At 38.0% G+C, this 11,334-nt stretch overlaps 1 protein-coding gene across 3 annotated transcripts; it reads right to left on the reverse strand.

Annotated features, from left to right (window-relative positions):
- Window positions 1-3,449: 3,449 nt before the first annotated feature.
- Window positions 3,450-6,744, reverse strand: LOC148016460 (uncharacterized). Of its 3 annotated transcripts, XM_087664296.1 has the most exons (5): window positions 6,612-6,744; window positions 6,208-6,488; window positions 4,710-4,788; window positions 4,504-4,613; window positions 3,450-4,251 (listed from the first exon to the last, which is right to left on the reverse strand). In XM_087664296.1, exons 2-5 carry the CDS (start codon window positions 6,320-6,322, stop codon window positions 3,734-3,736), a joined length of 822 nt encoding a protein of 273 aa, XP_087520422.1. In that variant the 5' UTR covers window positions 6,323-6,488; window positions 6,612-6,744; the 3' UTR covers window positions 3,450-3,733. The 3 variants fall into 3 exon arrangements, with proteins under 3 accessions (XP_087520422.1, XP_087520420.1, XP_087520421.1); XM_087664294.1 differs by having other exon boundaries at window positions 4,504-4,788; XM_087664295.1 differs by having other exon boundaries at window positions 4,504-4,788; window positions 6,603-6,739.
- Window positions 6,745-11,334: the final 4,590 nt, after the last annotated feature.

Below are 11,334 nucleotides of genomic sequence, written 5' to 3' on the forward strand. Positions count from 1 at the left end.
TGTCCGCATAGCATCACGACAGCGTGGTGCCACTAAGAGAGGCTAGTTTTAGAAGATGAAGTAGTTGAGAAGAAGCAAGGATTCGAGCAAGCAAGAAACGGTAAGAAACTCTTCAATTCTTCAACTCTTTCTCTTGGATAGTGCCTATGGAGGCTTCGAAAGTAGGGCATTAAAAAAATCTTAAATTACTAATATACAAGTAGAGTACTGCATATTCTATAAATATATTCTTTGAGGCTCTCATGCTACTTTTCTAGCCATTTGAGGCCATTGTGGATCCCGTTTTAGACCTGCAAGATTGTGGACAATAGTTTCAAGGTATATTGCAATTTTGGTTGTATTGACCAAAAGTTGGTGCACAAGTTATAGACTTTCGATTTGTAAGCTCCGAGGTATTCTCCAAGAAGCACACAAGTTTTATTTACAAATAGATTGCAGATTGCATATACTCTTGAGTAGTCTCAATGAAAAAGGCTACTTGGTATATTATTGTGCACTTGTTGTGAAAGGTTGTAAAAGATTTGCTTATTGTTTTGTATCAATTTTATGATAATAGTAGAGAACAATGGAAACTCCATCATTGAGAAGCTAAACAAGAGCAACTATGCATCATGGAAGTTTCATGTGACAAACTTTCTTATTGAAAAAAGCCTCTTCGAGTTTGTTTCGAGTGAAGGAGCGAGAGCTAAGTGACCTTGTGAGACTATAGGTGAATTAAAGGTGTGGAAACAATGGAATGTAAAGGACAAAAAGGTGATGTATTGGCTATATGCAGTCATTGATAATACTATGTTGGGGCATATCAAAAATGTAAAAAGTTCACATATAGCATGAATTACATTTGAAAATATTTTATTAATGAATACAAAGGCACGAAATTTTAGCTTAAAGCAAGAGCTAAATACTTTCAAGGAAAGAAAAATATATGTCAACGAGTATGTTTTGAAGGTGAGAAGCATTACATATGCTTTGGAAACAGTTGATGCAATGCCTAATGATGATGATTTGGTATCATCTACTTTAGGTGGTCTTAATAATGAAAAGGCTTGGAAATCTTTTGTTACTTTTGTGTATATACAAAAGTCATTTTCAAATTTTGATGAGTTGGTCTCTCTCATGATTAATGAAGAGATCAATATGTAGGAAAAACTATCTAAAAGAAGTGGTGAACAATTTCGAGCATTTTGATTAAGTTTAGAAAGGAGATGTGGTAGATCCTCTTCAAGAGGTTGTGGTATGGGATGTGTTAGTGATAAATAGTAACACATATTAAATCAATAGTTCGGTGAAATGCAATTCAAGAGACCATATAAACTTTAGAGGTAAGGGGTAGAAACTATGCATCATCTTCACGACATAATGAAGAAAAAAATTAGTGTTTATTTGTTATGCAACATAAGATAAATGTTGTTTCACAAAAGGGGACACATGATTATGTATGATATATTAAATTAGGGGACACATGGTGAATAGTTTGGAGAGATGTAAAATTTACAAAATCGAGATTATGTGTAGATGGGTGATGATTCATCAACCAATTTCATATATTAAAACAGTTTCCTTGTCCTTTCATGATGGTTTGTCATATGTATTACATGTGCCATCAATCATTAAAAATTTAGTGTCTATTGGCCAAATGGCAGAGCAAGAGCTGCAAGTTTGATTTAATTATGATCCTCACATGGCCGTTGGCATAGTAATTATTATATTTAGTTTGTTGCACCTACCTACAACTGGCATAGTTATAGTCCTAGTCAATTAGTGTAGCCAATTATATATTGATTGACTTAGTAGGAAACTTTTCTTTATGTTAGATCTTATCTATACTTTGTGTATATTGTATTGTGTGTGAAAGAAGAAGAAGAAATCAGCAAGAAAAATTTATGGCCTCCATCTCAATTTATGGCCTCCATCTCTCTTCTTGTGCTCTTGAGTGAGCTTCCCCTTGTGTGTATGGTGTGTTTGATGTAGCAACTCAAGCAAGTCCCCCCACCATGCGATTTGTGACATTAACCAATCATGGTTTTAGTGGTCACTATTTACCAATTGGTTATTTCTTTAGAAATATGGACATTGAAGTTTCGAACTTAAAAGTTGAGAAACAATGATTTAAAATAAGAATTATCACATTTTGAATTTGTTAGAAAAAGCTTTCATAGGATTCACCACAAATCCAATAATATTTTGTATCTTTAGTATATTCTAGGGTATTTATCGAAGGATATATGGGATATGCCTTTTTTTAAAATTCATAAGGATTCACCATAGTTACTGAGTCTAGAACATACAAATTTCTTAAATTTCTACCTAGCAAGAGCTTCAATTGCAATTTGTATGGATAATTTCTCAATGTTTATCTCAATTCCTTTGCTTCCAAAGACTTCCATTGTATTGAGTTTGGGTTAACATAATACAAATTTCTAAGGAAAATCGTAGGCATATCTAGTTGAACAAGAGCAAGGGCTTTACTATTATAGATCACCCTAATCTACATAGAACTTAAAGCTAGTATAAAATAGTTCATTGTGAACATGTGATTACTCCTAAGTAAACTTGACGACATTAGCAAGGTGTCAAAGCTAGATACATGTCAAACGCTTTCCCCCAAGGATATAGCTCCCTTGTTTGCATTTTTGGAGCAACTTTAATACACCTTGTTGAGAGAAAACATTTTTTATTGGTGAACATATGTATGTATGTCTTTGTGAAAGTTAAACTTAAACCATAGCCTTGGATTGGGACCACTCCATGCCTTGCAACACACACACATACACATACACACATAAAGTATTGATTAGCATTAAGCACTTAAGTATTCTACTCATTTGAGTTTCAAAAAATAATTTTGGGCTGCTAAAGAACAAGGAAATTAATCCACCTTGGAGTGGGAATAGGCTGGTGGGTTCTAGTTTGGTGTATGATTTTTTCTTAATATTCCCATAAAAAATTCCTAGCACCATCATGTTCCATAAAAGCATATTTTCTTGGAAAGAAAATTTCAAAGTACATTCATTTAGCAATGTCTTTGTAGTCTATCTAACTATCATGCTCTTGTTTTCTTCACTCTTTGATAGAATGAAATTGTGCATGTAAATATTCAAACTTTAAATTCACACTAAGAGATGGCTTGCATGCAACAGAGATTGCCAATGAAGTGCATGGAGTATGTTAAATAAATTGACATGTTTGAGTAGCCTATGTTAGTATAGAGTGCAAAAAGTCCAAATGATAAAGGTAGCAGCAATGAGATATTTCATTTGAGTAGCTAATGGTTTTCATGTGTGTCATGAAAGTCAATCCAGAATATGTGAAGCAATGCTTGAAGAGAAAAAAACATTTAAAGGTAGAAATATCTTTACGTCAATGAATTCAAAGAAATTCTTGTGAAAAATCAAGGTAAATTTAAAAACCTTAAATCCCTTGGATTTTTGCAGTTTTTGGGAGCTTCAAACTCAAAATTTGAAAGTGATTTTTCATTATTGGAAGTGGGTTACACTATACCTAGGTTTTTTTATTTCAAACACAATGAGGTTACGTAAAACACAAGTATGAGAGTGTAGCTTGGAAGGAAAAGTAAAACTCAAGCTCCTTTAGCTCAAGAAGCTTATATGCTGATAACAGTCGAGAAAGAGGAAATTTTAGTGACTATGGGAACGAGATCCATATTATTTGGCTACTTGGAGACAGCGTCCAATTGCTACGGGGAACATCATGAGAGTAGCAGAGTATTCAGCTATAGATCGAGGAGTTTGCACTCATCGACTTCTATATTGGGTTGGACGTCCGGATCTCCTTCTTGGGCTTCTTTGTCAGCGGCTCGAGGATCGACCTCATCTGATGCAGCTCTACTTCCGATATTGGTTATTTCCACACTGGTAAAATCCACGCCGATATACATAGAGGAGATGGGGTATCGAAACACAGTGCCAGACTGGAGGGTGATCTCCATGGTCCCCTGGTACGGTATTGTGATGTTTCCTCTCCGGGTGGTAGCTTGAAGGGAGATCCACTGCCCTGGCTGTAGGGTTCCGGACTGGTTCCAGCTGAGGGTTCGACTCTCCTCATGCGTGCTTGTGTAGCTTCCTGTGACACTCACTGACCATCCAAACTCTCCTGAGACTTGTCCAATCATGGGAATCCCTGCTTGAACATTTACACTGGCATAGTACTCTATCCCCGTAGTGAGCGTCCATGAGGATGATATCGTCACTGTTCGGCTACCCGCGAAAGCCCAATCCTTGGGAATAGTAGCTATATGTGGTGTAAACAAACTATAGGTTAGAAAAGATACAGGTAAAGTCCCTAAGCGGCCGCCCATATTCACACAACTAGAGTCTAGCCCCCTTATAAGCGACAAGCTTGGAACGACACACTAGTTTATAGTCGCCATCCAAGTCGCTAAGTAGGGTAGCCTCTAGTAGTGACTTGTATACACACCACAAATTTTTTTCTCAATAAACTATAAATTGTTAAAATATAATTTTACTCATTTATGTGTGGTACCTGCATTATTGGAGTCACTGTATGAATCAAGTGTGACAGGGACAATGCCAGCCGTCTGTAAGGCCAAGGTAGGATAGCTTACATTGATCATGCGAGCAAATGCTATGCTTCTTAGGAACATGAACCCCAATGCATCAATATCTTCTCCAGCTCTTACGATAAAGCCCACACAAAGGCCAGATGCCACTTCAACAGGGTACTCTTGCCTTAAGCTCCAAGATGTCATGTGATGGAAAAACTCTCTACCTGTCGTGGTGTAGAACCTAACGCCTCCGGAACGTGTTCCTAAAAAGTTGCAATAAATGTTATGTAGAACTCAAAGATATAATGTATACATGCACACACACACACACACACACACACACACACACACACACATGGTTAGTCCATTTCTTACAATAGAGGATAGGTATGAATAATGTAAAAGTGAAAACCATTCTTTCCGAAAGAACAAGTTTTCATCCTGAAAGTTGCACCATTTCAATTTTTTGTTGGGATCACTATGATCCTTTAGGTTTGGTATAGTTTGAATTAGATAGCACATTTGCGACCCCATATAAGCTTATATGAGCATAAGATAATCATAAAAACTAAACCTAGATGGCAGTGAAAAGATCAACAAGTTTATTGGATCATGAAGCATTTCAAAACATCAAAGTCTATTTTATAATAAATAAATAGTGGAAGTGTTTTTTGTTTTGTATGTGCTAACTCTTATATATCAAATCCCAACTAGCATGGTTAAGAGTGGAGGTGCTATTTCATATACTTGCATGTGATACTATGTACTTGAGGAATACCAGCATGATAAAGGATACTTTTAAGTTGTTCTTGAAGAATGTTGCAAAAGAAAAAGTTGAGGACATGCTAGATGACTTCACTCCAAAATTGTTGTTGGCAAGTACTTCAACTTGATGTTTAATACTTTGTATGAGGTAAAGAGAAACTCCAAAGAAGCACTGGATCCTTTTGTTAGCATTTTCCTTTATACAATGGTGCGATGACAAGGTGGTGCATGCCCCAAGAAAATTACATACTATTAACTTTAGTTAAGTGGTCCACTTAACCTTGAAATGTACGGATCTCTTGCTTTTTGAGAAACAATATTTTATTTTAGAAAATTACAAAAAGCGCTCTCACACACACACACACACACACACAAAAGAAGGGCAATGCTCTTCCATGCAATAGTGCACTCTTGTTTTAGTATGGCATTTTAATGTCACCTACTACATAGAGATTAGGCTACCAACCACACTTGAGTAATGTTTCAAAGAGGCAAAGGATTTGATTAGTATGAAATGGACCCTGAATTAAACAACAAGTTCAACAAAAACAAGTGGAACAATAGGTACAATTGTCACTATGATGCTATTATTATTGCTACTTTGGGGATGCCAATAGTGACAAATGCTATTATTGCTACCACTATAACTGCGTTGTTGCTGCTGCTACTGCTACTGCTGCTGCTACTACTACTACTACTACTATTATCAAAATGCTACTACTATTACTACTACAACTATCACTAGTGGGGCTACCATTGTGACGTATTATTACTACTACTATGATTACCATTACTACTATTATGAGAATGCTACTACTATTAATACTACAACTATCACTAGTGGGGCTAGCATTGTGACGATGAGTACTCGTGCCATACTTTCTATTAGCAATACGTCGTCATCGTACGATGCTTACCTATGCCATTGCCCCACAAGGATAAATGGGTGATGCGCTCGCCGACCTGGAACTGGAACTCCTGATAAGAGCCAGCGGCTGTGCCGTAGGTAACTGAGCTGTCGGAGCCCGTCATCCAGATCCGGATGCCTCGCAGCTCCGACCTCCCCGCCCACACCCCTATCCCCCTCAAGACCTGCCCGTTCCTGCTCTGATCAAAAGTAAATGCAGTGCCACCCTGCCCTCCGATCAGACGCACGGGTGTATGAACCAGCGAGATGATGATCACGTCTGCTCGGACCCTGCATGCACAGTCCAATGTCGCGGTAATTGGCAACTATCTCATACAATGGAACATATTAATCCTCTATTGATCACAAAACACAATGCTTTGAATTACAGTAACCGGATTTTACAAATTTTACAAGCTTGATTGGGAGTCGACTGAGTGCTCTACTAGTTTGTTTGAGCTGCAAGTTTCACTAGGGCGTCAACAGCACAAATTGTGTAGCGCTTGTACAGCCAGGACCTGTATATATGGCTACTCTGTGTGTGTATACACTCTGAGAGAGAGAGTCTCCTCTACCGATCTTATCTGCTCGGCATCGCCGTCAGTCACGAGTCACAGTGTCACACCATCACACGTACCGGCCAGCCAGCTTTTAAAAAGCAGATTGTCCATTGCGACGCATCATGTGCCATCATCCCATGCTTTTGCCCTCCTGTCCGGACTTCTTTATCTGACACTGGCTCGGATATAAGAACACGTGGTGGATCGTTCTGATATAAGAACACGACGTAGTGGATGTAGACACATGAAAAACGATGCAGGCGTGTGGAAAAGGTGGTTGAAAGTTGAAACGGTGGAGACGTACTACCGTCTACGTAGTGTTGAGGGAAAAGCACCTCGAAGGACTCGTTTAGGGTAAATTTGAGAACTTAGAGAAGCGTAGTTCTCAGAGAAACTCGTATTGGGTGAACGGCCAACTTCTTTTTATTTTTAAATGAGAATGGTAATTGTATTAAAAGAGGTGAAAAAAGTTACATCAGAAGGGACTCAGTCCATTATGCATTTAAATATTTGAGCAGGTAGGGAATATCAAGAAGGATTGAATAAGTCCGAGATTGAATTTTTTATTTCTAGAATCTTTTATGCAATTTTTAAAAAACATAACTTTCGAAGGTAGTTGTTACATACACTTGGACATCCGGTAATGTACCACTTTTTAGCAAATCAATGACTAGCATCTAACTAGGATTCTCATCATATTCCCTATTTTTTGTCACATTACTAACCCCAATGCGTAGCATCTAACTAGGATTTTGAGCATGTTTTCTTTTCTCTTTGTCACATTATGTAGCCCAAAGCTGTTTGCTTTTCGACACTCATATCACCATTGGCCTCCTTATCATAGTAGACCTTTGTTATGAGAAAATCACAAATGTGGATGATCCTAATTGATGGTTACTTCTCCCCAACTATGCTTCAATATTTTTGCTCCTAGCTATCTCATTTGGCCTTGTCAATGGGTGAAATATTCTGGTAAAGTTAACAATGTACTCCTCCTTACAACCCATAACACTAGGTAGAGCAAAGTGTGACTTCCTACCAAAAACTTTTGCGTTCCTATGTCTCCATATAATATATATGACTACAGTTTTCATAACTACATTACATATTACCAAAAACTTCTCGTGAGGTAGCTTGCATGGCTAAACAAAAGAGATTTGGCATTGTATTTTCATAGTTTTTGAAGGGCTAAAGAAAAAGGACTCACTAATCAAATTAGTCCATAAGTTTGCATAAAGACCCCTCCCACCTATTGTGTGTGTCTGTGTGTGTGTACATACATACATATATATCATGACATTTTGAAACTTATGGTCTTCGCTTTGTCAACTTTTAAGCTTTTGAATATTTTATGGTTTTGATATCGAGTCCCACTGAGTGTAATGCCTTTCTTTCAACCTTTGTCCTCCCAACATGTACTAGGGGGAATGTGAGTTGCCACCACACAGCTGGGAGGTATACAGACACTAAAGGTGACCTTTGCATCACCAAATGGACATGTCCCTTAGTCACCACATGTAAAATGACTATTCAATATCCTAGCTATTTGAATTCTTATCGAACAAGATATCCCTTATAGACCCCCATTTGTTTTACTCCATATATATATATATATATATTGGCTAGGGAGTACCCTCATGACTATGACTTATAATATAAGAATCTCAATTGTAAATCCTTCAAAACCAATTTTTTCTCCATCTAGGGTGATTCCTCCTTCCTAGCAAAATGTCACAAGAGTGAATAGGGAGCACCATGACTCAATTTTGGCCTTCATATTAGCTATTGAGAAGGATTCCAATAAGGTCAAACCTAGTCATCAAGTCAACCTAGATTGGCCAATGGAGCTAGCATGCAAGGAAACCCTTATTGCCAAGGAGGTTGATCAAGCGAATATGTACCTTTTGGGGGGGGGGGGGGGGGGTAATCTCATCAACTAGCTCCAAAAACTCACAAACATGCATATTGTAATCAAGCTTAATAGGTTGTGTGTATCTAAATACCAGAGAGATGCTTCACAAAGACCATAACTATTGATAAATTGTTAAGTGTGAAATGGTATCTTCATCCATCATTACTATAATCATTTCTTTTATGTGCCATCTTCATCCAAGATTATTGTAATCGTTTATTTTTTATACTTGGTCAACAAGGATGTAGGACTATCCTTCTCCAATAACCATGAGCCTTTAAATTGCATTTTGATAATCTTAACTCTAAGTTTTTCTTCACATGCAATGAAATGTTCAACACCCATAAGGAGTGGATAAGAGTATTTTCATTAGGGACAATGGCAAAAGAAACTAGTAAATATCCCCTACATTTTATAAGATTGTCCATGATTTTCATTATTTATCCAACTTCGGTTCTACCATGATACTTAGAAACCATGTTAAGGACTTTAAGGCCTTCCTCAACTCTATTTGATTGGGTTAGATACCAGAGACTCAAGACCCCTTCAATTGAGAGAAAACATTTCCATTGTGTAAAATTTAAGAAACCGTTGGAAAATTAATGGTAAAGGCCCATGATTGTCCTATTGAGGAGTAGCCACCTTAAATCTTAAATTCTTAGTACACAACTCTAATTTTAAGTTGCTAGAATATATTCTAGCTTCAGTTGAAGTACATCCACTATCCCATAATTAGCATAAACTATATCAAGTGTGATTGCTTGCCATGATGCATTCTTACGCATATGGGCTAATCAATTAGATCATGAGAATATCACAAATCATCCTAATTTCCTCATTTGAATGAGATCATAGTGTTGCACTACAACAAAAAGGCCTCTTAGATGCACTCTTAGACACAATTTTTGAATATAGAGAAAATCTTACGGGCGCATCTATCCGCCCGTCTATTTGCGCGTAAAACCAAATTAGACGGGCATATATTCTCTATATTCAAAAATTGTTATTCTCTATATTCTGTGCCCGTAAGATTTATTCTGTGCATCTATCTGTTATTCTCTATATTCTCTATAAATAAAAAACCAAAATTGTTATTTATTTAATTTATTCTGTGCGTCTACCAGCGCATCTATCTAGCAAATTAGACGGGCATATAGACACGCCCATAGACGCGCTTTTACAAGCACTCATAGACGTGAACGGAAAACAAAAAATCTCCTTTTAAAAAAAAGATATTTAATTTCATTTTTAAATTTGAATTATCTAGCGCGTGTATGAGCGCATGTACTGTGCATTTTAGACGCGCTTATAAACGCGCATTTTCTGCAATTTAGATGCCCGGATAGATGCGCAAAATAGAACTGGAAAAAAAAAACTAGAGAGCATGTGGTTGCAAACCAGAGAGCATGCAACCACATGCTCTCTGGTTTTTTTTTTTCCCCCCTCCCATACATCAGATTGTGCATTTGGGAAAAAGACAATGGATCTAAAAGCATGAGAATTGAAGATAAAAGTCCATGTATTCATTATAGATCAAAAGCATTTACATGGGGAGTTTAAGTGCTTGTGACCTAAAGCATGGCCGCAAGCAGTAGGCTCAAAGATGGATAATACATATACAAGAAAACAAGGCCATAGAGGAGGTATAGTGCTTCTCTGTGAATCTGAAGAAGAAACATCTTCGCTAGCACCACCATGGCTACTAGTGTCGCTATCCCCCTCCTCACTATGCTCCACATCCGAGTTCGCCTACACACACAAAAGATCAAGGTTGCTTACGTAAACATGGTGGAGAAAAAGTTATAATTAGCTATACATTTAATAGGAAAGTAAGAAAAACATACCTCCTCTGGCTGTCGAATCCTCATAGCTCGATTGTATTGGTCCTCAGTGATGAGACCCTCCTCATAGAAGTGAAGCCATGTGGCTGCGCGGTTATGGCCTCGATGATAACCTACCTCTCTAGGAGTAGGTATCCTATCAACGATAGTAGTCTGCAAAACAATCATGATATATACAAAAAATTATGAGACACAATGTATTAGAACAAATTATATAAAGAATTGAAAGAAATATAAATTTTAAAAACTAAAAATCAAAATATACTTACAAACTCTGCCTCCCACGACTCTCTGCCGCCCGATCCGTAATGCGACGATCCCATGGTTTCCATTTGGATCCGTCGTGCCTCTGCGTGCTAGCGACTCTTCACTTTCTCTACTGCTTTCTTCTTGGCTTTCTTCCACTCTATGCGGTGGCACATAGGTGGTTGGCTATAGGCTCCACGCCCCTCCTCCTGCCTCCACAGTGAGTCCGTGGTGCGTGTCATGAGGTGGGATCTTTTGTTGTGAAGAAAATCCCTCACTTTTGTGTGTCCCCAATCATCCGAGAATTGCTAACCCTCAGGATTTGGGTACCTCCTATGGACTGCCCTCAACACCTCCTGCCACAAGCCGCTTTTCTGATTTTTGAAGTAGACGAAAAAATCTTTATACGTCGCATGCACGACGCTCCTCATGTACGCCATTACATCCCTTCCTTCATCATCATGGAAGATGCCACCAGTATCTGTAACTCTATAGTACTGGTGTACTAGCTCCTCTACATGATCTAGTGGTGAGGGTGATCGCTCGCCACCTCCTAGGCAACCCCCACACAAGCCTCG

This window comes from Lygodium microphyllum, chromosome 23 (assembly GCF_053477565.2).
Source record: "Lygodium microphyllum isolate KBCC chromosome 23, Lygodium_microphyllum_v1.1.10, whole genome shotgun sequence".
In the NCBI taxonomy this organism is placed as follows: domain Eukaryota; kingdom Viridiplantae; phylum Streptophyta; class Polypodiopsida; order Schizaeales; family Lygodiaceae; genus Lygodium; species Lygodium microphyllum.

What these genes read in the sequence shown, in the direction of transcription:
- LOC148016460 (XM_087664294.1), bottom strand. Translation starts at nt 6,322, where the DNA reads ATGACGGGCTCCGACAGCTCAGTTACCTACGGCACAGCCGCTGGCTCT. An exon ending in CTTGTGGGGCAATGGCATAG is followed by an intron (nt 4,789 to 6,207) that starts GTAAGCATCGTA and finishes GCAACTTTTTAG; the next exon opens with GAACACGTTCCGGAGGCGTT. An exon ending in CAGTGACTCCAATAATGCAG is followed by an intron (nt 4,252 to 4,503) that starts GTACCACACATA and finishes CACCACATATAG; the next exon opens with CTACTATTCCCAAGGATTGG.